The sequence below is a fragment of the Rhinoderma darwinii genome, chromosome 1 (assembly GCF_050947455.1).
Source record: "Rhinoderma darwinii isolate aRhiDar2 chromosome 1, aRhiDar2.hap1, whole genome shotgun sequence".
In the NCBI taxonomy this organism is placed as follows: domain Eukaryota; kingdom Metazoa; phylum Chordata; class Amphibia; order Anura; family Rhinodermatidae; genus Rhinoderma; species Rhinoderma darwinii.
In genome coordinates, this window is record NC_134687.1 from 442,629,229 (window position 1) to 442,655,589 (window position 26,361).

The window sequence follows — 26,361 nt, forward strand, 5'->3', positions numbered from 1 at the left end:
CAAAGGAAATACTCTAAAATAGATTCCAGAAGAGGGCCTCTTGCATTATATCTGTTGAAATAATGGTGGACCTGGAGTTTAAGTAGATATAAATATGCTGATCTGATAACCTTACCTCCGATCTAAGAAACATATCTCACAGACGTACAACCAACCAAAATAACAATCAGTCTCGCTACCTTAATGTTGTAAATGTTGTGGCTCTGATGTGACTATTGATGTACATTTCAATTTCATCAGTAAATAAGGAATTTTTGAATATTTTACCTTTAATACACATATGGCTTACAGACTTCTGTATAACCTCTGGTGAATACTAAGGAAAATACTACACAGGTACAACAATTGATGGTAAGTTGCCAAATATTACCCATAGTTTACTCTACTTCACCAACACTATACAAAGAGTTGTTTTTGACTTTGACAATACGAGAAATTGAACCATGCTACCTTGCAAATGATAACATTTTGTGAAGGGTCCTTCTACATCGATCAGCTATTACATGGGCTCATGTAGACTAGCATCAGTGGCCATTTCTTAGCAAGCATTTGAAATTATCCCCCAAATATCTATCATTTAACACTATAGAGTGAGCATGGTGGGCGTCTTTGATGCAAAGCAATATTACAAGTATCATTGCTTGCTTTTAAAGCTGCCCATATGGTTCCCACTGGTTTCAGCTTGATTCGCTGACAACCTTATGTGTATTTGGCTTCCTGACAGGTTTTCCCCCATGGCAGGATCAGACATGTTGTATTTAAACATTAGTTCTGCCGGTAGATAACCTGCTGTAAGTAGTCAGGCGTGCATGTTTATGGAGCGCTAAGTAGAGATAGCTGTCGGCTGGAGGGTGTTTGGCCATCTAATGTGTATGGCCTGCTTAAGACCCTTCTCTAGCTTGTTCCATAAAGGCTACTTGGTAAAGCTATAGAGGGAATGTTAGAGCATCCTGCATGCTCAGAACTGTCCACTGGTGCAAACAAAGTTCTAAGGCTCTGTTTTACAGAGCCTGACAAAATTCTCCTTCAATGAAAATATGAGCAGAAGTAAAGGCAAATGTTCTAAGAATGATTACAGACAATATGCTAACAGAAAAATAGAAGGGGAAATTCTAGTAAAATAACTCTCACTTTTTAATTGAAGCAAAATTAAAATGTGCACTAGAAACTTGTATAACTTAGTCACTGATCCCAAGCAGAATAGCTCAGGGTTCATGTCACACTTTTGACATCCAAATTGACATCATTTATTGCTTTAAGAGGCTCTGTCACCACATTATAAGTGGCCTATATTGTACATGATGTGATCGGCGCTGTAATGTAGATTACAGCAGTGTTTTTTATTTAGAAAAACCATCATTTTTGACGGAGTTATGACCTATTTTAGATTTATGCTAATGAGTTTCTCAATGGACAACTGGGCGTGTTTTACTATATGGCAAAGTGGGCATTGTACAGAGGAGTGTATGACGCTGACCAATCAGTAACCAATCAGCGTCATACAATTCTCTCCATTTATTTATTCTGCACATAGCGATATATCGCTATGTGCAGCCACATACACAAACACTAACATTACTGCAGTGTCCTGACAATGAATATACATTATCTCCAGCCGGGACGTGATGTGTATTCAGAACCCTGACCACTTCTCTGTGATTTACAGCATAGCAGGCGTAGTCTCGCGAGATTACGCTGTAAGCTGTCATTCACAGCGACATCGCACTGTGCTGTGCTGTAAATCACAGAGACGCTACAGAAGTGGTCAGGATTCTGAATACACATCACGTCCTGGCTGGAGGTAATGTATATTCACTGTCAGGACACTGCAGTAACGTTATAGTGTATGTATGTGCTGTATAAATGAATGGAGAGAAGTGTATGACGCTGATTGGTCAGCGTCATGCACTTCTCTCCACAACGCCCACTTGGCCATATAGTAAAACACGCCCAGTTGTCCATTGAGAAACTCATTAGCATAAAGCTAATATAGGTCATAGCTCCGGCAAAAATGATCGTTTTTCTAAATAAAAAGCACTGCTGTGATCTACATTACAGCGCCGATCATATCATGTACAATATAGGCCATTTATAATGTGGTGACAGAGCCTCTTTAAGTTCCTTGTATGTCTATATAAAATCTTCAATTAGTAATAATCAATTAAGTGCTACCAAACGGCTAGCTTCTCGCAGATCTGATTTCTATAAACTTTCTATGATGTTTATTTCACATATTAAATAGTAACATTTTTTGTCTTTTCGATTATGTAGCTTGAGAGAGCATGCCTTTAGTTTTGCAATAAATGATAAACCAAATTGAGATTGGAGGACCTGGAAAAGCATTATTTCTCAAAATTAGAAACTACTACTACTACTACTACTACTACTACTACTACTACTACTACTACTACTACTACTACTACTACTACTGCTACTACTACTACTACTAATACTCCTACTACTACTACTACTACTACTACTAATACCACTACTACTACTACTACTACTACTAATACTACTACTACTACTACTACTCCCGTTATACTTTAAAGTGGAACATTTTTTTAGAACTCAAAATATTACAACCCAAAAACTCCATCCAAATATTAGCAGTTAATTTTTGCACAAAAATTGTAAATGCTAGAAAATAAATTGATTTAAAGGAGCATTGATGAATTGTACCCATTGTTAGATTCAGAAAAAAAAAATATATTTTCTTTCAGACACAGCAACACTCTTATCCATGGTCTGTGTCTGGTATTGCAGCTTATACTCATTCAAGTGAATGGTACTGAGCTGCAATACCAGACATGAACAAAACTGGCGCTGTGTCTGGAAAAAATCCAAAACGTTCTTTTCATCCTGTATAACTCTTTTAAGAGAATGCAATATATCAAATCACTTAGACTGAGCTGCAGGTCTCTGTGACTTCAATATTATATATTCTTGCAAATATTAGTTTACATTTCGAAATGACTGTATTTACTACGTATAAAGAATGAGTACACTTAAAATATTTATGTATATCATTTGTGAAGTTCCAGCCATAAGCAGCAATCTTACCCTAATATACTGTATGCTGATGCATTGTAAGCCAGGCTATTCTTACCATAGTAATACTGATCCTGGTCTAAAATAACCAAAAACAAAAGAATAAAAAAAAAGCTAGCTTATCTATTACTGCATAATTATAACAGACTCATAACGTATTAAGTATTTTATATTAAAATAAGCACTGTTTATGCACTGTACAAGAAAGAAGCTAAGGTTCAATGTCAATAGCTATGCTGAGCATTAGCATTTCATGTTGACACTTGGCGTTTTATGATCCCTCTTGCAAAAAGATCCTTCATAATCTTCACTTTTCAATAGAATACAAAAATAAGCATTTATTTAAATAACTTAGTTGCTTAAAACAATAAAGTATGATGAAGCGTCTAAATAGAGGCAAGGTTTGGCAGTAGGCACTTATGCAATAAGAACTGTGAATAGTTGCTGAATAGTCTTGTTTGACAAGCCAACACTATGAAGGTCTCATGGTTGCTGGCGTGTTTATACCACATTCTACATGTGTTGTTTAAGAGACATGATACGTGTTCTTGGAAGAACATCCTTTTCTCTTAAGCATGGTACTTTTCCCATGAATATGCACTGGCATTACAATCCACATATAGAGGCACATATATGGTATTCTAGATATTGTTCCATAAAAAGTTTGGCCACTGATGTGTCTTCTTGGGCTCTGAAGAGCTGAATTCGACAACCTTGTTTCCACATATACGTGTGCTCATCTCAAAGTTACTCACTGTTTCGGTTTCCTTTGGCTCAAAATGTGGCTACAGCAAAATACACCACAGTGTATTGCAGAAGTCAAGATAATTCCTTGTAATGCCCCTTTTGGAGAGATAACAATGTGTACAACTGCCATCATTATTTTACGGACTGTGGTGGCATTATGGCCATCTTTGGTTGCACTTTTCCATCAGTGTCCAAAGTAGCATCTTTGCTTTTCTTCCTGGGAGGCTTCTTAATAGGTGTTTTCCTTACTGTTGGTTCTCCTGTATCTTGCTTGACATTTGCAGGCTGCTCTTGACTGCTGTTAGAGTTTTGCTTTTCCAGCGGATTTCCTGCAACTGATACTGACTCCGTAACTGGACTGATCATTTTTTGCAGATTGGTGGTTGTAGGTAGAATTGCTTTGCTGGACTTTTGATTGATGGCTGCAGCAGATCGTTTGGCTTTCTGTGGAGGAGTAGGTTTCTCTTTTTGTGTTTTTAGGGGGCCTATACCATTGTGATTGGTGCTGCTCTCTATTCTGTTGAGGCTTTGTGTTTTTTCTTTTAATTGGGCAGCCAGCAAGGAAGCTGCCTCTGAGGATAAGTGAGGATGAAATACCTCAGCCCGAGACTTGGTGTGATCTGGACTTTTTGGAGCATCTTTACTATCACCACTCTTTTTGTCAATATGCAGGTTTCCTATTCTTTTTAGAGCATTTTGAACTGTTCCATTAACACTTTCTATGTGATCATGGCTTTTGTTTCTGTGCTTTGACTTGGATGGAGACAGAGATTCATTAGGTTTGCTCTCTGTAGTGCTTATATCCTTCAAGTGCTTTTGCACTTTGTCCTTATTCCTCATGATGACTTGTTCTTCGTTTTTGCCTTGACCAGCAGGGCAAGTATCACTGGGTGTTCTCTTTCTATGATGATCTTTAATGCTTGAATTTAGTTCTGACTGGTCAGTATTAGAGGATGTCTTATCTGGAGATTTATTAAATACTGGTAGTGAATTAGACTGGTTTAAATTATACTTGCCATGAATCCAAGAAACCTTAGGCTTTGTAGAAGGATCAGGTGGAGGTGGTTTTGTTCTTTCAGGCGATGGGGGTTTTGCACCTATCGTAGCACTTCTATTGTCCATGGCAGAGTCATCTTCATCTTTAGACTGTTTAGATAACCTTGCAACCTTAGCATACAATGCCCCGCCAGTTGATCCTGAACCACAAGATGATCTTTCACTGTCAGATGACTTCAGTAATGGTGTTTCACTGTTATCAACCTGGGATGATTTAGGAGATCCAGAATCTTTTAAGTAAGTATATTCTCCAGCTTCCTCCTCATTAATTGGAGGTGTATTTTTTTCCAGAACATTGACATTCGCCTTTTCTTTACAGTCCGTCATTGATTCTAAAAGATAAAACATTATGACATTAACACATACATAGCAATAACATGCTAGATAATGTCACATTTATACAATGAGAAGGAGAATAAAAAGGTAATACTTGATTTTACTGCTAACATGTAATGTAATATTGCGTCATTCAAACATCTGCTCCAAAAAAGGAAAGATCCAGAAAGCAAATGGCATCCCTACCCCTAAATAGATTTGGTGAATTCAGAACTTTATTTTACATGAATGCGATGTAAAGCAAAGGATTCAGTGCACTGGAAGCATAGAACACTATTATTGTGAATTTCTGAACTAAAATATCTATATCTAGTTCCACAAATCGAATTTCAATGTATTGCCAACAATATAGCCACTCACTTTAAAGCCACGAGTGTCATGGAAAGTTGGCCACTTTCAACTAGTAGTTTGTACATAGTAGTCTTCTAAATATAATCTGTGAATACATTAGAAACTACATATGCAGCTCCCATCTGAACGTGGCCTTAATTTGTGATTGGTAAGTTCCAAAAAGTGGAATCCATGCTTTTGTAAAAATCCAAACTATGGTATTGAACTACATGTGGCTTATAATCCTGAGATATAAAAAGTAGGTAAGTCAGCTGGTCAACAGTGTAACCTGTAAGATATCAGAGAGCAGTTGAGACAGTAATCGCAGAGTGTTGCTAGAACGCTGGGGAACCCATGGCTCTCCTTTGCCATTGCCGCCCATCCATCCTTTTGATTGTGACTGTGAAAGCACCAAACAGTACTCATAAACTTTGGGTCAATGCCCGCAGTCTTAACTTGCCATAGGCATCTTGTAGATGCTTGTATTTAAAGTACCACTTTCTTAGGATATAATGCCACATGTCAATACAATTAGATAGTTATATATTTTTTTCTTGACTTACTCACCTTCATGGGGGACACAGTACACAGGTCCATCATCAGTGGTATCAAAGGATGAAAAAGAACCATGGGATGACCATGAAGGAGATGGTTGTTCAACAACAGATGGTGGTTCAATGAAGCTGCAGTTAAATGTATTCTCCATATCATGATGAGCCACTGAAATGAAGCAAAATGCAGTTTAAACTACTACTTAGTTTGAACTACTAATAAAAGTAATGAAGGATACAATACAATCACTTCATATAATACATTAAATATGTATTTATTTTATGGAATTGACCAATGTTAATAGTAAATCAATTTAATGTAAAAGCTACCTACCAGCAAATTATAGTTTTCTCTACTACATGGTGACATAAGCTTGCCATTGTAGGCTATCACTTGATGCCTACTGTAATAGTTGTTTGTGTGTTCTGCTGTAGATGGCATTCGAATAGTCATTTGCTTTTTAGCAAACCTTAGATCTTTTCATAGCTAAATAACTAATAGTATAAGTACCTGATGGCCAGCCACGTTACTAACTAGTCAATGTAAGAATTTGCCTTAGGCGTTGACCGGTAACAGATTATTTCTCTGTTCCATCACCAGCCACATAAGATGTGGCACCTTCTCAGCTACCAAGCCTAACTTCCTATTCTGACTAATTAGATAGAAGACATGAAGTGGCATAATCACACCAATATGGTAACAAAAATCACACATGAAAAAAATTCACTTGTGACCAGTTATTTTATGCTGCATATGCTACTGACCACAAGGGATTTGAGGACAGCTTAATTGACCACCAGGAAGCACACACACACACACACACACACACACACACACACACACACAATGAATACGGTTTTGTGGCTGTTTTTAGCTCGCTTTTTCAGCCAAAGAATGCTGTCACTAGTCACCACCATGGAATTGAAGCTGTACTCACCACTGACTGCTAAGGACAAGTCACTTTGTATATACCACTAATTGTCTGGTCTGGAAGCTGTATACCGATTTGCCACACACACACACACACACACACACACACACACACACACACAATGAATACGGTTAAGACTGCGTGTGTGATCCTTGTCTAAGGCAAAGAATGCTACACAGAGCACTGTCCTCCAGACCTCAAGTATTGGATATACATTATTATTGTCAAGTAGTATACAGGAGTTATCTTAACCAACTAACTGAATGCATAGAACAATAAATGATGCTATTTGTACAATAGTGATGTTAAACTTTTGAGGGAGACCCCAAAATGCAAAGATCCCCATTTTTATCTGGTTCTAGAATGAGACATATTTAGAAGAATTTTGTTTCCATGAACTTGAAAACACTTGTGTATCTTCTTGTATACTAGCTTGCTAAGCTTTTGTTCTGAGGATTAACCTTTCTAATGGATGCATGGAGTCGTCCAACACAACTCTCTCAGCTTTTGAAAAATAATTCTGATTAATATTTGTATGAGTTAGCGACCAAGGTAAGGTAATCAAAGCAGTGACCCCATGAAGAAGGGATTTTACTTTAGCACAGTAAGCAAAATAATAAAAACACCCAGACACTGCAGTGATACCATAATAATGAGCGTTTCTGAGTCTGCCCTTTGAATGCCTTAATCCATGCTAAAGTGCGCAGCACGGTGGGTAACGCTACTTAAATAGCAGAAAATCTCTGTTTTTACATGTAAAAAGTTTAGCAGACACATTTCTACCCACCCTCAGCCTTTCTTGTAGTTTCTATCTTGATACAATGCCAGCAGAGTGGTAAAATAATCCAGAGCACCTGTAGCTAAGAAATGAGTTCTACAGAAGTGTGTTCACAGGAAACCACGAGCTGCCCCAGACAAAGGCAGTCTGCATACAGTCTTAAGAAGCAAGGAGTATTTCCATACTGGAGCAATTGAATTGCCTATCAAAGATGAATCAGATGTCGATTTCGAATGAAGCTAAATGACATGCGGTAAATGCAAACATTTTAAGATGAGAAAAGGGTCCCTTAAAACTCAAAGCAACTTTTGAGATACTATGTTATGCTACAGCATGAATCTGATTGGTTAATAGAAAGCCCCTTTCCTTGCGCGCTTGTTCTCGGAAACGGCGTCCTTCTTAAAATAGTCTGCCGGAAAAAAAAAGTAGCATTCTTTGAAGCAACTGTGGTTGATAGATTGAGATTTCTTCTCCATACTTGACATTCACTTGTAGCTTTCCCTGACTTCTAACTACAACCAGCCAGAACATCATCACATTAATAGAAATGTGCTTCCTCTTTGAAGTTATGAGCCAACAATTCAATTTTAATTCAAGGTCTTAGGCCATAACCCAAAAAATGTAAGTAATCCAGACAAGAATTGTCAAGTGGAAAGTAGAATGTAACATCACAGAAAGCACATTATGGTCTGGAATAGGATTACATACAGTATATTGCACTGTAATATCGGTGGAGAAATAGAACATGGAATTTTTACAATTCCGTCATCAATCTCTAGGGCAAAATGAACAGTACACGACTCTAAGTGGTGCCAGTATGAAAAAGTTATTTTAGTTCTTGTGCAAGAAATAGTCGAGCTTCGAAAAGCATCTATTTTTTATTAGTATAAAGTAAGTTCACATAGCCTCCAATAGCTGAGGTAGTGTATATATTAGATCCAGCACAAAGGAAAACAAATGCAATAATGACAAGTTCAATAAGAAAATTAACATGTAATTCTGTCATTACTGCCACGTGAGGGAAGGGAACCAATAACATCTCCATGTACACTATGTCTCAGAGCTATTGGTGACCCTTTCCCAGCCCTCATGGCCAGTACCCATTACATTTATCACCTCATAGTTTAGATTGTACAATATTCATTTTGAAAACAATGAGTGCCCCTTACCGATTCTGCTACATTTCCACGTAGCTTTCCACTTTTCAGGTGAAATGGATATGCTGATATGACATCCATGCAACGCCATGTCATGTGACTTTAAAAGCCACTGAAGGGATGTTTTGTCCCTCACATCACAGCCACATGATTGCATGGATCTTACATCATCGTGTGCATTTCAGCGGACTAAGCATCTTCGATGAGCAGTGGCATAGGAACACAGCAGAATCGGTAAGGTGAGTATATTAATTCATAAACTGCCAAGCATATTCTGAAGCACTGCCTATAAACCTAGAGAGATCTGATAAATTCATACGAAACATGTAAATGTGAATTAGAACTTGTGGATAAAAATACTTAAAGCGTACCTAACTTTTCAGGTGACGTTTCAAAATAAGCTATCATGTGTGTACATGAGTATTAATACTATTTCTAACCATTGTATATTACCTGTATTCTGCATTTTTTTTTTACTTTCTCTACTGCAGGCTTTATCTCTAACTCTTAGTTTTCTTTGAGCTAGTGGGCGGAGCCTATTGGCTATCATGTCTTCTATACACAGCACACATAGCAGAGGAGAATCCTGCTCTCCTATCTCTATCATATACAGTACTATGCAAATTTTTAGCCAGTTGTGGAAAAAAGCTGCAATGTAAGAATGATTTTAAAAAGTGTTAATAGTTTTTTTTTATCAATTAAGAAAAAACAAAGTAAATGAACAGACAAGAAATCTAAATCAAATCAATACTTCAAAAAAGCATCAATTCTTCTAGGTTCACTTGCACAGTCATGGATTTTGTAGGATTATAGTCAGGTGTAGGATTAACCAATTATACCAAACAATTGATAATGATCATCATTTTCAAATCTAGGTTGAAACACATTCATTAACTGTAACAGAAACAGCTGTGTATGAGGTTTAAAACTGGGAGAGGAACAGACAAACTCTGCTACAAAGGTGAGGTTGTGGAAGACAGTTTCATGTCACAGGTCCACCATGGCAAGACTGAGCACAGCAACAAGACACAAGGTAGTAATACCGCATCAGCAAGGTCTCTCCCAGGCAAAGATTTCAAAGCAGACTGGGGTTTCAAGATCCGATGTTCAAGCTCTTTTGATGAATAAAAAAACGGGCAACGTTGAGGACCATAGACGCAGTGGTCTATACAGGCAGATGGTTATCCATCATGCAATACCCTCAAGTAATCACTTTGAATTTTGTTAATTGATAATAAAAAACTATTGACACTTCTATTTTTTAATGCATTCTTAAGTTGATATTGTATGGCCCGAAGGGGGTCTGTAAACAAGCGCCGATCAACGAGACAGCTTGTTGATTGGTGCTTGTTTGCTCCTTTCACAAACAGCTAGTATGGGGATGAGCGCTCGTTACTCCGATCACTTGTCCACATACATTTATATCATATTGGCAGTGCATCTCCCTGTTTACACAGGGAGATCTGCTGCCGACAATGATAATAGTTTAGGCATTTAAAACAATGCAATCAGCCGATGTGTGTGTGTGTGTGTGTGTGTGTGTGTGTGTATGTGTGCATATATATATATATATATATATATATATATATATATATATATATATTTAAGCAGCATGGAGCAGATTATACAGCAGTATGGAGTAGTGTAGCTCAGAACCCAGCACTGGGGTAACATGGAAATCTTACCAGCACGTCTCAGTCTTTATCACTCTGCTCCTACTTCCTCCCCCTGCTCACCCCTTCCCCTCTCCATAGACTTACATGCAGCGTGTGTGTTACTAATTCACTCTCTCTCTGCTCCACTGTCACGATCCGTGGGTATGTGGACCGACTAGGCCGCACCGCCGTAGTGGAGTAGCAGCTGGCCAAACAACACTCCTAGTACAAGAGTACCTTTGATAGTCCAGACAGTAGCGGAGGCTAGGCACAGATGACATTGAAGATAGAGGACACCAGACGTGGTGTATAACAGCAGGCGTGACAGGTGGCACAACACGACTCCAACACTCTAAGGCACAGGAACAAATATAGCACAGGATACAGGTAGAAGGGCACGGGGACAACGGGAACAGGATAGCACTAAGGGACCATTTGCTAAGACTAACATGGTTAAACACAACAACGCTCAGGCAATGAGTGAAAGGGCAGAGCCGTTTTTATAGTCCAGGGTGATCATGGGCTACTTAGTGATTTTTTACATGTGCACACACTTGCCCTTTAAGGCCGGGCGTAAGCGAGCGCGCACCCTACGGGAACCAGCATAGCGAGGTCGGAAGTGAGTGTGGGCGTCTCTCAGGATGGAGATGCCGCCCTGCACGCACATGTCCATGGTCGCAGCCGTCAAGGGGTAAGTCAGAACGATGGTTCGTGGCTGTGGACATTACACCCACCTTCTGCAGTCCTTCAGTTCTGCTTTGTAACCAGAGATGGACTTTGCTTGACAGCAGGGGGTGAACAGCAGATTACAGGATGGGAGACACGAAGTGGCAGTAACGTACACAAAATTTGCATGGATAAAACAACAACATTTTAATAGTAAGTAAACTACAAATTTGTCAGGTTATCAGGTATACTTTTAGATCAGTATAAGTTGTATGAATAGTTTGTGTGCATTTAAATGAAAAAGCATGCTTATTAGAATATTTCATTGGTTTCTACTGTGACGTTTGAATTGTTAGTGCTCCCTGTATTTACAAAGTCCTAGTAGAGAAATCAGTCCTGTAGAGAAGATGATTTATGGTAGATTCTGACACCCTTTGGCAAATAAACACTTAATATCTTCATAAATAATAGTGCAAGGTACAGAGGTTTCAAAACTCACAGACATTTTCAAGTGTACAATTGATGGGACTTCTCCATACACTAAATTACATGATACATTTTCACCTTTGCCCGCTAAAGGGTATTTATTCAATTTAAACTTCCTATGATGTATGAGAAAAATGGGTTTTCATATTTACAATGTTTATCAGAAAGCTTGAAAACTGACCGTAATCCGCTAGTTTGCTAAATTCTGTTACTTTATACTGCAAATATGACAAAATTACTAGGTGTCGCTATTATCTGTACCATTAGTCAGGTAACTATAGGTGAAACCCATACTGCTAAACTATAAGCTTACAGTGAAGGCATCTATTTGTCCCCCGTTATTTATTGAACCTGCAAGGCTTCTCCATATTTTTTCCTGACTTGGCCAGCCATTGTCAGTTTTGAGCAAGTTAGAGGGACATACTTTATTTATGTATATAAGAATATACCTAAAAAAGGAAATTATACTAGGACAGAATGCTGTAAGATCCCCATAATGACACTAAAATATTGGATACAAAGAAGAATATATCAAAGACCTGGAGCATGCCACATGAGGTGACTCAGTGCTGCAGAATATGTCACAGAGGCCTCCCTGAGATAAGAAAGATTAGCTGCCACATATGTTTTATTCCAGCAACCCTAAGACAGTCGCCCATTATGACTTAGTAATTTAAGCATATAAAGATTGTTAGCCTAAAGATGGATAAGCAGCCAGTCATTAGTAAAAATATCTCATACAGAATAAGCAGGGGCATAGCTGGCATGTGCCCCTGGGGCTGGTTTCTAACAAGCAACTGGAACTTTAGGAGAAATCAACTCAGCAGCAGTTTCCCTCTAGCCTTTCTCTATGTGAGTGCTACCCACACAAACACCACCTTGGCCCACATTAGTTTTTTTCAGCACATGGAAATTAAACACCATTAGTCATGAGATAAATTCCTCGAACTAGACTTTTATCAATTCTGTCATTGTTTTTGCTGTTCCAGAATTTTACGGCTCTTACTGTAAATAACAATGCTTTCCTATATTGATGATGGAAGCACTTTTGCTCCACACATTAATGATGTATTGATGATTTAATAAAAATTCTGTAGAGAAGCCGTGCTATAAATTGCATCGTGAGTAGTTTATTCTGCATTAAAGTAATAGGTTATATGGCTAGGGGTTATCTGACAAAAGAAAAAGCAAAGAAAAGTGCAGCAGCATCCCTGGATTGCACCTCAGGGACTCTCACTCTATTTCCAATGTGTAGCCAGATCTTTTTAAATGTGTGGAAGGATAGATAGATAGATAGATAGATAGATAGATAGATAGATAGATAGATAGATAGATAGATAGATAGATTTAAAAAAAAGGAAATTAGAGCAGCACCAAATATTAATAGTCAATGGCGGGTGCAAAACCCACGACTTGTAGTCTGCAAGCCTTAGGTATACAATAATGAGAAAGTAGGCAGCACTCCACAAAAATAAATTAAAAAATGTTTGGACTTTCTCGAGAAAGGTCCTGGAAACAAGGACTGAAACGTTGCACGTGGGCTAATAAAGTCCAAAAATGTATTCATACATTTTTTTGGCGTGCTGCCTAATTTCTTATTATTGAATTAGATAGATACATAGATAGATAGATAGATAGATAGATAGATAGATAGATAGATAGATAGATAGATAGATATAATGTTACCTACTGTATAGGATAACTAGACTTAACCATGAACTAGATAAATTCCTACCCATTACAAGATACTTGATACCAGGGGTGTAACTAGGAAAGACTGGGCCCCATAGCAAACTTTGCCGCAGGTGCCACAGGCAGCCCCCCTTATAGATACTGCCCCTTGTAGATTGTGCCATACAGTCCCCCTGTAGACAGTGCTATACAGCCCCGTCTGTAGACAGTGTCACACCCCCCTTGTAGATAGTGCCCCCCACTCCCCCTTGTAGATAGTGCCATACAGCCCCCTAGTAGATATCGCCATAAAGCCCCCCTGTATATAGCGCCATAATGCTCCCCCTGTATATAGTGCCACACAGCCCCCCTCCCTTGTATATAGTGCCACACAGCCCCCCTTAGTAGATAGTGCAACACAGCCCCCGCTTAGTAGATAGTGCCACACACAGACTCCTGTAGATTGCGCCACACACAGCCCTCTGTCGATTGAGCCACAACCCTCCCCCTGTAGATAGTTCCAGCTCCTTTTATATAGTGTCGCACAGTTCCCCCATGTGTATAGTGCCACACAGCTCCACCTTGTGTCTAGTGCCACACAGCCCCCTCTTGTATATAGTGCCACACAGCCCCCCAAGTAGTATAAGGCAATAACGCATCCGAGAAAGTTGTATCAGCCACGGGGATGTCAATCAAACCTGGAAAGGTGGGTTTGGAGGTAGAACTATGTGACACTTCAAGATATCGGCCCCTCAACCCTTTAATGAGTAATTTGCATATAGCGTGCGCTGTTTTAAAAGTTGATTTCATAGATTTTGCTGACTCTGAAAAAAACATACATTTGGAAATATTGTCAGGTCATGTATTACCGCGGTTCAAGGGGTTAAAACTACCAGACAGGTTCACATTAAATATACAATGAATTGAAAATAACTCCATCTGCCCTGTTATTATAAATATATCCTATATAATTACAGCTCCGGAGCCAAGCTCATACATATATACAGTACCACAACCAAGCTTAGTACATAACTACAGCACTAGAACCAAGCTCTGACATATATACAGCACCACAACCAAGCTCAGTACATAAATACAGCACTAGAACCAAGCTCATACATATATACGGCACGAGAGCCAAGCTCAATACATATATACAGGCACCAGAACCAACCTCAGTACATAAATACAGCACTAGAACCAAGCTCTGACATATATACAGCACCGAAATCAAGCTCAGTAAATATATACAGCATCAGAACCAAGCTCAGTACATATATACAATACCAGAATCAAGGTCAGTACATATATACTGTAATGGTGGGGGGGGGTAGGGAAACGGACAAGTGAGCCCTAATCTACCCGCCACTCTGTCCCTGCCTACTTGCAACGACCCGCCCTAGGCGACGGGGTACAACTGGGCGGCGGTCCCTGCGCTCAGTAAGTGCATGACAAACACGACAAACAAACAAGGGAATACAAGCAAGGGAAATGGGCAGTTGCTCGCGGAAACACCGTGAGCAACAGAGTAGTGAACGAGCCGAGTCAAGCCAGGAGAGTGCGAGGTACAAAGCGAAAAGCAGAAGAGTAGTCGGTAAGCCGTGGTCTGTATGGAGCAGGATCAAAAAATAGCAGGAGCTGTAGCTGGGCCAGGAAACCTCAAGGAAAGAATTCACAAGCACAGATGGACAGGAAGAGCAGGCTTAAATAGACCGAGGGCGGGAGCTAGCTGAGTCTGGCCAGGCTGCGATAGGCTCTCCCACTCCTAAGCCTGCCAGCCTGAGTGGAGGAAGCTGGTGTCTGTCTCAGGGATGTACACTCAGGTGTTGACTGATTAATTCTGGGAGTTAACCCCGAAGCAGTGCCTGGCAGATCCTTTACAGTACCCCCCCTTTTATGAGGGGCCACCGGACCCTTTCTAAGTGGACCTGGCTTACTGGGGAAACGCAGGTGGAACCTCCTGACCAATACCCCAGCGTGAACATCCCGGGCGGGTACCCAAGTCCTCTCCTCGGGCCCGTATCCTCTCCAATGGACCAGGTACTGGAGGGAGCCTTGGACCATCTTGCTGTCCACGATCCTGGCCACCTCAAATTCCACCCCCTCAGGGGTGAGGACGGGAACAGGAGGTTTCCTCGAGGGGGCCAAGGACGGGGAGCAGCGTTTCAGGAGGGAGGCATGAAACACGTTGTGTATACGAAAAGACGGGGGTAACTCCAGCCGGAAAGAGACAGGACTGAGGACCTCAATGACCTTATACGGCCCAATAAACCGGGGAGCAAACTTTTTGGACGGAACCTTGAGACGCAAGTTCCTGGATGACAACCACACCAGATCCCCGACCACAAACAGGGGGTTAGCAGAACGTCTTCTATCGGCCTGAGCCTTCTGTATGCTCTGGGACGCCTCTAGGTTCTTCTGAACCTGGGCCCAGACTGTGCACAGATCCCGATGAACGACCTCCACCTCGGGATTGTTGGAACAACCAGGTGAAACGGAGGAGAACCGTGGATTAAACCCAAAATTACAGAAAAAGGGAGAGACCCCTGACGAGTTACTGACCCGGTTATTAAGGGAAAATTCGGCGAGGGGAATGAAAGAAACCCAATCAAATTGACAGTCTGAGATAAAACACCTTAAGTATTGTTCTAGAGACTGATTAGTCCTCTCCGTTTGGCCATTGGTTTCAGGATGGAAAGCAGAGGAGAAGGACAGATCAATCCCCAACTTATTACAGAAGGCTCTCCAAAACAATGAAACAAATTGTACCCCTCTGTCAGAAACAATATTGACGGGGACCCCATGGAGACGCAGGATGTGTTTGATAAACAAGGTAGCCAACGTCTTGGCGTTGGGTAGTTTCTTGAGGGGCACAAAGTGGCACATTTTACTGAAGCGGTCTACCACCACCCACACCACCGACTTGCCTTGGGATGGAGGCAAATCGGTGATAAAATCCATGGAGATATGTGTCCAAGGTCTCTGGGGAATGGGCAACGAACGCAGTAAGCCCGCTGGTCTGGACCTGGGAGTCTTGGACCTGGCACAAACCTCACAGGCGGCGACGTAGGCCTTAACGTCTTTAGGCAAACCAGGCCACCAATAATTTCTGGTAATGAGGTGTTTGGTACCCAGGATGCCTGGATGGCCAGATAGTGCGGAGTCGTGATTTTCCCTAAGTACCCTTAGCCGGAATTGCAGGGGAACAAACAGCTTGTTCTCAGGAAGGTTCCCAGGAGCTGAACCTTGATCAGCAGCAATTTCAGAGACTAAATCGGACTCGATAGAGGAAATTACTATACCTGGAGGCAAAATACAAACAGGATCTTCCTCCGAAGGAGGGCTGGCCATGAAGCTACGCGACAGTGCATCCGCCTTAATATTTTTAGACCCGGCCCTATAGGTAACCAAAAAATTGAATCTGGTAAAAAACAACGCCCATCGAGCTTGTCTCGGGTTTAGCCTCCGGGCAGATTCTAGGAAAACCAGATTCTTGTGGTCGGTAAGGACCGTTACCTGGTGCCTAGCCCCCTCCAGGAAGTGGCGCCACTCTTCAAATGCCCATTTAATGGCTAAAAGTTCGCGGTTGCCAATATCATAGTTACACTCCGTGGGCGAAAACTTCCTAGAAAAGTAAGCACAGGGGCGGAGATGGGTGAGGGAGCTGGTACCCTGGGACAAGACGGCCCCCACTCCCACCTCGGACGCGTCAACCTCCACAATAAATGGCTCCCTTTGGTTGGGCTGAACCAGCACGGGGGCCGAGATAAAGCACTTCTTGAGGGTCTCAAAAGCCTGGACGGCCTCAGGGGGCCAATGGAGGACATCAGCACCCTTGCGAGTGAGGTCCGTAAGAGGCTTAGCGACGACCGAGAAGTTAGCAATAAATCTCCTGTAATAGTTAGCGAACCCCAAAAAACACTGTAGCGCTTTCAGGGAGGCAGGTTGGACCCATTCAGCCACAGCCTGAACCTTGGCAGGGTCCATGCGGAATTCATGAGGAGTGAGGATTTGACCTAAAAATGGTATCTCCTGTACCCCAAATACACATTTTTCGATTTTGGCAAACAGTTTGTTTTCTCGAAGGACCTGGAGCACTTTCCTGACATGCTCTATGTGGGAGGACCAGTCCCTGGAAAACACCAATATGTCATCAAGGTACACTACAAGAAATATCCCCAGGTAATTTCTCAAAATCTCATTTATGAAGTTCTGGAAGACCGCAGGGGCATTGCACAACCCAAAGGGCATGACGAGGTATTCGAAATGGCCTTCGGGCGTGTTAAACGCAGTCTTCCACTCATCCCCCTCTTTGATGCGAATAAGGTTATACGCCCCCCGTAGATCCAATTTAGAGAACCATTGGGCCCCCTGAACCTGATTAAAGAGATCAGGAATCAAAGGAAGGGGATACTGGTTCCTTACCGTGACCTTATTCAGGCCACGGTAGTCAATGCATGGCCTAAGACCCCCATCCTTCTTCCCTACGAAGAAGAAGCCAGCACCTACCGGAGAAGAAGAGGGACGAATGTAACCCTTGGCCAGGGATTCCTGGATATACTCCCTCATGGCTTCACGTTCGGGACAAGAAAGGTTAAATATCCTACCCTTAGGAAGCTTAGCTCCTGGTACCAATTCGATAGCGCAATCGTATTCTCTATGAGGCGGTAATACTTCGGAGGCCTCTTTAGAGAAAACATCAGCGAAGTCCTGAACAAACTCGGGTAGCGTATTCACCTCCTTAGGGGGAGAAATAGAATTAACAGAAAAACATGACGTACAACATTCATTACCCCATTTGGTTAGCTCCCCAGTATTCCAGTCAAACGTAGGATTATGCAACTGCAACCAGGGAAGACCTAGAACCAAATCGTACGATAATCCCTGCATCAATAGTACAGAGCATTGCTCCAAATGCATGGAGCCAACAAGGAGTTCAAAAACAGGGGTATGCTGTGTAAAATAACCATTAGCAAGAGGAGTGGAGTCGATACCCACTACCGGAACAGGTTTAGGCAAATCAATCAGAGGCATAGCGAGAGACATAGCAAATTCCACAGACATGATATTAGTAGAGGACCCTGAATCCACGAAGGCACTGCCGGTAGCAGACCTACCACCAAAAGAGACCTGAAAGGGAAGCAATATCTTAGTACGTTTCATATTTACGGGAAATACCTGTGCGCCCAAGTGACCTCCCCGATGATCACTTAGACGCGGGAGCTCTCTGACAGCATTCTTACGCTTGGGACAGTTGTTTACTTGATGCTTGACATCCCCACAGTAGAAGCAGAGACCATTCTTCCTGCGGAATTCTCTACGTTGTTGAGGGGACACGGAGGCCCCGAGTTGCATAGGTATTTCTGAGTCTTTAGGGGAGAAACGAAGCAACGGGACTTCGGGAGGCATCATGGGGGAGTCGGAGGAAAAAACACATAAACGTTCACGTTGTCGTTCCCTGAGACGTCGGTCAAGTCGTACCACTAAAGCCATAACCTGGTCTAAGGAGTCAGAAGAGGGATAACTAACTAGCAGGTCTTTCAGGGCATTCGACAGACCCAACCTAAACTGGCACCTTAAGGCAGGGTCATTCCACCGAGAAGCTACGCACCACTTCCTAAAGTCAGAGCAATACTCCTCAACAGGTCTCTTACCCTGACGTAAGGTCACCAGCTGACTCTCGGCAAAGGCAGTTCTGTCAGTCTCGTCATAAATAAGTCCGAGGGCAGAAAAGAAACAATCAACGGAGGAAAGTTCAGGGGCGCCAGGAGCCAAGGAGAAGGCCCACTCTTGGGGCCCTTCCTGGAGCCGGGACATAATTATACCCACCCGCTGGCTCTCAGAACCTGAGGAGTGAGGCTTTAAGCGAAAGTAAAGCCTACAACTCTCCCGAAAGGAGAGAAAAGCCCTCCGGTCACCTGAGAACCGGTCGGGCAACTCGAGGTGGGGTTCAAGGGGTGCGGTGAGGGGAACTACCAAGGTAGCATCAGGCTGGTTGACCCTCTGAGCCAGGGCCTGGACCTGTAGGGAGAGACCCTGCATTTGCTGAGCCAGGGTTTCACGGGGTTCCATAATGGTGTCAGGGACCAGGGTAGACTAGGTATAGGGCTTGTGAATTTGTAATGGTGGGGGGGGTAGGGAAACGGACAAGTGAGCCCTAATCTACCCGCCACTCTGTCCCTGCCTACTTGCAACGACCCGCCCTAGGCGACGGGGTACAACTGGGCGGCGGTCCCTGCGCTCAGTAAGTGCATGACAAACACGACAAACAAACAAGGGAATACAAGCAAGGGAAATGGGCAGTTGCTCGCGGAAACACCGTGAGCAACAGAGTAGTGAACGAGCCGAGTCAAGCCAGGAGAGTGCGAGGTACAAAGCGAAAAGCAGAAGAGTAGTCGGTAAGCCGTGGTCTGTATGGAGCAGGATCAAAAAATAGCAGGAGCTGTAGCTGGGCCAGGAAACCTCAAGGAAAGAATTCACAAGCACAGATGGACAGGAAGAGCAGGCTTAAATAGACCGAGGGCGGGAGCTAGCTGAGTCTGGCCAGGCTGCGATAGGCTCTCCCACTCCTAAGCCTGCCAGCCTGAGTGGAGGAAGCTGGTGTCTGTCTCAGGGATGTACACTCAGGTGTTGACTGATTAATTCTGGGAGTTAACCCCGAAGCAGTGCCTGGCAGATCCTTTACATATACAATACTAGAACCAAGATTAGAACATAAATACAGCAACAGAACAAAGCTCAGTACATATATACATCCCCAGAGCCAAGCTCAGTACATATATACAGCGCCAGAACAAAGCTCAGTACAAAAATATAGCACCTGAACCAAGCTCAATACATAAATACAGCCCTAGAAACAAGCTCAGTACATAAATACAGCCCCAGAACCAAACTCTGACATATATACAGCACCAGAATCAACCTCAATACATAAATACAGCACTAGAACCAAGCTCAGTACATATATACAATACCAGAACCAAGGTTAGTACATATATACAATACCAGAACCAAGATCAGTACATAAATACAGCCCCAGAACCAAGCTCAGTACATAAATACAGCACAAGAACCAAGCTCAGTTCATAAATACAGCACCAGAACCAAGCTCATACATAAATACAGCACCAGAACAAAGCTCAGTACTTAAATACAGCATCAGAACAAAGATCAGTACATATATACAGCACCAGAACAAAGTTCTGTACATATATACAGCCCCAGAACGAAGCTCAGTTCATATATACAACACCAAAACAAATACAGCTAAATTTAGTGCAACCCCTGCCGTATAGGTTTGTACGGCGCAAAACTACAGCTCCCAGCATGGCCCGAACAATAGTAAGGATATGCTGGGAAATGCTGTTTCACAAAAAAAAAACAATCATATCACCCATCATCTCGCTGCAGATCATACAGGGACTACAGTACTGATTAGCAGCCGAATAAACATTTACATTAAGTGACTCACCGGTGAAGTCTCAGATTCTAGTTTTTTTCTCTTTTCTTCTCCCTCCGGTCCAGACCTCTATGATGGATTTCTCTCGGCCACGACCCATTTCTGCAGTTTTCCGGTCAGATGTCTTCAGCTTCTTACTTTTAAAACATTTCTGCACCTATAAACGAAGATAAAATTCTCAACACCTCTAAATATAATAGCACCACACACTGCGCCTCTAACTATAATAGCGCCATACACTTTGTCCCTGATTATAATAGTACCATACACTGTGTCCCACACACACACCATGCCCCCTGTAGAAAGTGCCCCCGTAGCCCCCTGTAGATAGTGACCCCCATAGAGCCTCTGTAGATAGTGCCCTACATAGTAGCCCCTGTAGATAGTGCCCACGTACAGCCCTCTGTAGATAGTGCCCACATATGGACTCCAGAGCTGCAAGGCAATAGTGCTAACCACTGAGCCACCATGCTGCCCTACATACAGCTTCCCCTATAGATAGTGCTCCATATATAGCCCGACTCTTTAGATAGTGTCCCACATATAGCCCACCCTCGTAGATAGGACCCTACAAATAGCTCCCCTATAGATAGTGCTCCACATATAGCCCACCTCTGTAGAGATAGTGCCTCACATATAGCACCCCCTGTATATAGTGTCCCACATATAGCTCACCACTGTAGACAGTGCCCTATATATAGCCCCCTGTAGATTGTGGCCCACAGGTAACCCAGCCCTGTATATAGTGTCCCACATATAGCCCACCCCTATAGATAGTGCCCTACAAATAGCTCCCCCTATAGATAGTGCTCCACATATAGCCCACCCCTGTATATAGTGTCCCACATATAGCCCACCGCTGTAGATAGTGCCCCACATATAGTTCCCCCTGTATATAGTGCTCCACACCCCCACATATAGACCCCCCTAAAGATAGAGCTCCCACTGTAGATGGCATTCAGTTTTAGTAGAAAATAAACAACTTTACATACTCACCCTGATCCCGTTCCCGCGACGTCCGGTGGCAATGCAGATCTGCTCTCTTCTGTGCAGGTCTGCTGGAGCTGAACGACGCAAGCGGCGCGTCGTTGAAAGTCACTGGTTGGCAGGGCAGAATGACTTGCCCCGTCAATCAGCATCTTTCAACCACGGAAACAACTAGCATCGTTGAAAGACACTGATTGGCGGGGCAAGTTATTTTTCCCCGCCAATCAGCCTCATTGTAAGGCGCTGAATGGTCGGACACGGAACTTGCCCGGCCATTCAGCGCTAATGAATGTATTTCTACCTGTGTGCTATAGACGCAGGTACAATTACTGCAAGAAGGGGTGGCTGTCTCTAGCACCGGGGCCCCCTCTGGTGCTAGTGATGCTACCGGGCATGAAAGGGCCATGCCGCCCGGCCCATAAATGTTAGAGGCTCGGCAGCGCGGGCCCCGTAGTAGCGTCGCTACCGATGTAACAGCCATAATGGCTGCTAGCGGTGCCACCGGGCACATAGGGGGGGCCGCAAGCCCCGTAGCAGCCGCTACGGCTGCTACAGCGGTAGTTACACCACTGCTTGCTACAGTAGTTAACACTTTTGACTTTACTATGCATTCAGCATAGTGAATGGATTCATGAATGTGTATTAGCCTAAACCAGTACTTGTTCTTCAATCATTATTAGGCTCTGTACACACCTGCGTCGGAAGCTCGTCACAGATTCTGTCATATTTGATGGGAAGAATAGCACAGCAGGCAGTGCTATTCATCCCGTCAAAACGAAGGACACCCCAGCAGAACCCCATTGTGAGTCAATGGGCATCTGTTGGCTGTCGCTAGTGTTCTTCGTGTAACGGATTGGCACTGCGATGTGATTTTTTATATGCAGATGTGAGCCGAGCCTGGCTGTCTTTTACACAATGCATTGTTCTTGAGTCTATATTATTTACCAATAAATTACATTTTGGTTTCTTGATTAATACTTCTCCCTTCATAAATGAACAGATTATTCTATCCTATGTTTTCTTCAATCATATGCTACCCCACATACAAAGTAATGAAACAAAGCAATGTTCTAGCAGCAGATGACATATATTAGCTAGCTTACACAATTTCCATTTTAAGTCACATCTTTGTTTAATCATAGGCAGGTCATATGATCTCAATGCACACAGAATCCAGAGGAAATGTTGGCAGTATCCCAGTTTTTAAATCTGAGGAACAGAGAGCCAAAGTGAAGGGAAGCAAAGATCTGTCTGAATAAAGCGTGCCATGCTTTGAGATCCTGATTTTCAGGAAGGTACAAGCAGGATTCCCATAATTTAGAAACAGAACACAGACGCTCCTGTCACATAAAGTTTGCTCACAAATATTTCCCAGCCTTCCTTTAGGATGTCATCAAAATGTAAAACAATGACAGGAATGTATTTCTTCTAATTCTGTAACTCTGGCTACATTAGACATTACACAAGAATGCATCTTCTCACCCTCATAATTCTGCTAGTTAGCAGTTACCTGTTCATATTAAATCACTTTCGGATACATTTATCTTTAAAAGGGGTTTTCCAGGAATCAACAACTATCACCTATCCACAGGATTTGTGAAAATTGTCTGATCGCTGAGGGCCCGACGACTGGGAATCCACTGGTCATGAGAACGGGAGTCCTGAACGCCGTAGAGCATGTGCCCACTGCTCCATTTAAAGAGGCTCTGTCACCACATTATAAGTGCCCTATCTCCTACATAATGTGATCGGCACTGTAATGTAGATTACAGCAGTGGTTTTTATTTAGAAAAACGATCATTTTTGACGGAGTTATGACCTATATTAGCTTTATGCTAATGAGTTTCTTAATGACCAACTGGGCGTGTTTTACTATATGGCCAAGTGGACGTTGTGGAGAGAAGTGTATGACGCTGACCAATCTGCGTCATACACTTCTCTCCATTCATTTACACGATATATAGTGATCTTATTAGATCACTATGTGCAGCCACATACACACTGATTGGTCAGCGTCATACACTTCTCTCCACAACGCCCACTTGGTCAAAAAGTAAAACACGCCCAGTTGGTCATTAAGAAACTCATTAGCATAAAGCTAAAATAGGTCATTACTCCGTCAAAAATGAGTTTTTCTAAATAAAAAACACTGCTGTAATCTACATTACAGCGCCAATCACATTATGTACAAGATAGGTCACTTATAATGTGGTGACAGAGTTTCTTTAATGTCTATGGGACTGACCGAAACAGCTGAGAAAAGTACTCAGCTGTTTTCACCATTCCCATAGACTTCGAAATGATCGAAAGCGCACATACTATACCGCCGCTCCATTCAAAGTTCTCCTCACTGTGGTCGAGCAGTGAGGAGGGAATGGGAGTTCTGGACCCCTGTTCTTGCGATCGGTGGGGGTCCCAGTGATGGGGACCCCAGCGATCAAACAATTATAACCTATCCTGTGGATAGATGATAATTGTCAATTCTGGGACGGACAACCCCTTTGATTTTTTGAGACCAAGATTTTTTAACTGACTTCTTTATTAGTAGGTACTTCCTTTCATTGATTAGTGCTATATGAATGAATGAATGAATGAATGAATGAATGAATGAATGAATGAATGAATTAGAAAGGCTGCAGCTTGCCTCATCACCTGGGCAGAGACAGGGAGACAGCACTATCTGTGCCTACATCTTTTTAATATTTGAAAGGATCAAGCTCAAGAGACTTCTTTGGTTTAGGTATTCGGGATACAAATATAAACAATGCACAATGCCGCAGCCAGAATTTGATCATAATTGTAATGCATTACAGTAGGAGCAATCCCAAGCACAGAAATGTATATTTTATAATTGAACAATGTTGCACAAACAAGAATTATTTTGTATGCATGGATGATCAATTTTTTACCAACGATCAACAATACGTTTATCATTCATCATTTATCTTTTTGCCAAAACACTGGGTAATTATGAACATTTAAAATCACTCCAGGCTGTCATGACGACCATCGGCCCCCTGCGATCGCGTCAATGGATGGCACGTAGAGGTGGGCTGCCCCTGATTCAAATATTTTAAATGCTGCGGTCAATAGCGATTGATCGCGGCATTTAAGGTGTTAAACGGGCGGAATCAAAGTGATCTTGCAGTGAGGTGTCGGCTGTATTACACAGCTGTCTACCGCTAAGTATGGCGTGCGCTCAGCCCGTGAGCCCGCTCTATACTTCCCCTTAACTGCTGCCACGTACATGGCATGTCGTTAAGGGGTTAAAGGGGTTTTACAGTCCATAAAAAATGATGGCCTATCCTCAGGGAGAAGGCTGCAATACTGTGAATCGCTGCTACATGTGTGTCGACGATTTACTGTGAGCAAGTAGAAATGAAGGGGAAGCAGCGCTTATATAAGCGCTGCACTCCCTTCAAAACAGCGGATTGACGGGGGTCCCGGGAGTCAAACCCTAACCGATTAGCTGTTGATGGCCTATCCTGAGAATAGGCCATCAATTTTTAGGGACGGGAAAACCCCATTAAAGGGGTATTCCAGCCATTAACATTAATTACTTATCCACAGGATAGGTGATAAATGTTAGAACAATGGGTGTCTAACTAAAATCAGCTTTTCTTTAACCACCTAACAGTTTGCTTTGGCTGCAGAACAAGATCAACCCAAACACAGCATTGTAAGTGCAGAGGGAGCTGCCATTCTAAAAGCTCAAGCTCTGACTAGAACAGGGCTAGAGCTCCGATTTTTATCTCATTTTAAATTGTGATCTAGCCTGCTTTAGAGCAGGTTTAAGTGTGTGTTACATATACTGTATTTGCAGCTCTCACCTCAGCCTGTGTGTGCAGAGCGGAGGAAGGGCATAGGGGGACGTGCTGGCAGAGAAGGGGGATTTATGATTGATCCTTCTCCTGTCCCTGTATGGATTCATATGACCCTGTGTGTTATCGTGAAATGTTATTCACGATAACACCCCCTTTTATCAATCAGAGAGCAAGCTCTTTTTTTTATAGTCCACGATCTGGCCATTTTCAAATGTCATGGTCAATGCTGACCGAGGTTTTAGATAAAAAAATATATTTTTTGTTCCTTGCAAAATCTTTTATAATGATTTTTTTTTAAAATAAATAAAAAAACGACACGTAATTGGTATCGCCGCATTTGTCACAACTTGTACTATAAAATGAATATGTTATTTATCCTGCATGGTAAACGCCATAAGAAACGCTATAAGAAGACCCTACAAAACAATACCAGAACTTCTATTAAGCCTGCGGCTGGGTTCACACGACCTATTTTCAGATGTAAACGAGGAGTATTATGCCTCGTTTTACGTCTGAAAATAGGGCTACAATACGTCGGCAAACATCTGCCCATTCATTTGAATGGGTTTGCCGACGTACTGTGCAGACGACCTGTCATTTACGCGTCGTCGTTTGACAGCTGTCAAACGACGACGCGTAAAATGACTGCCTCGGCAAAGAAGTGCAGGACACTTC

General features: G+C 42.4%; 1 protein-coding gene across 1 annotated transcript in view; it reads right to left on the minus strand.

Annotated features, from left to right (window-relative positions):
* Nucleotides 1-2,104: 2,104 nt before the first annotated feature.
* Nucleotides 2,105-26,361, minus strand: part of SCARF2 (scavenger receptor class F member 2) — a 215,887-nt gene continuing 191,630 nt past the window's right edge. Inside the window, exons 10-11 of the mRNA XM_075831042.1 lie at nt 6,088-6,240; nt 2,105-5,186 (exon numbers count right to left, since the gene is read on the minus strand). Of these exons, the coding sequence (XP_075687157.1) occupies nt 3,931-5,186; nt 6,088-6,240 (1,409 nt within the window). The 3' untranslated portion in view covers nt 2,105-3,930. The remainder of the gene's footprint in view (nt 5,187-6,087; nt 6,241-26,361) is intronic.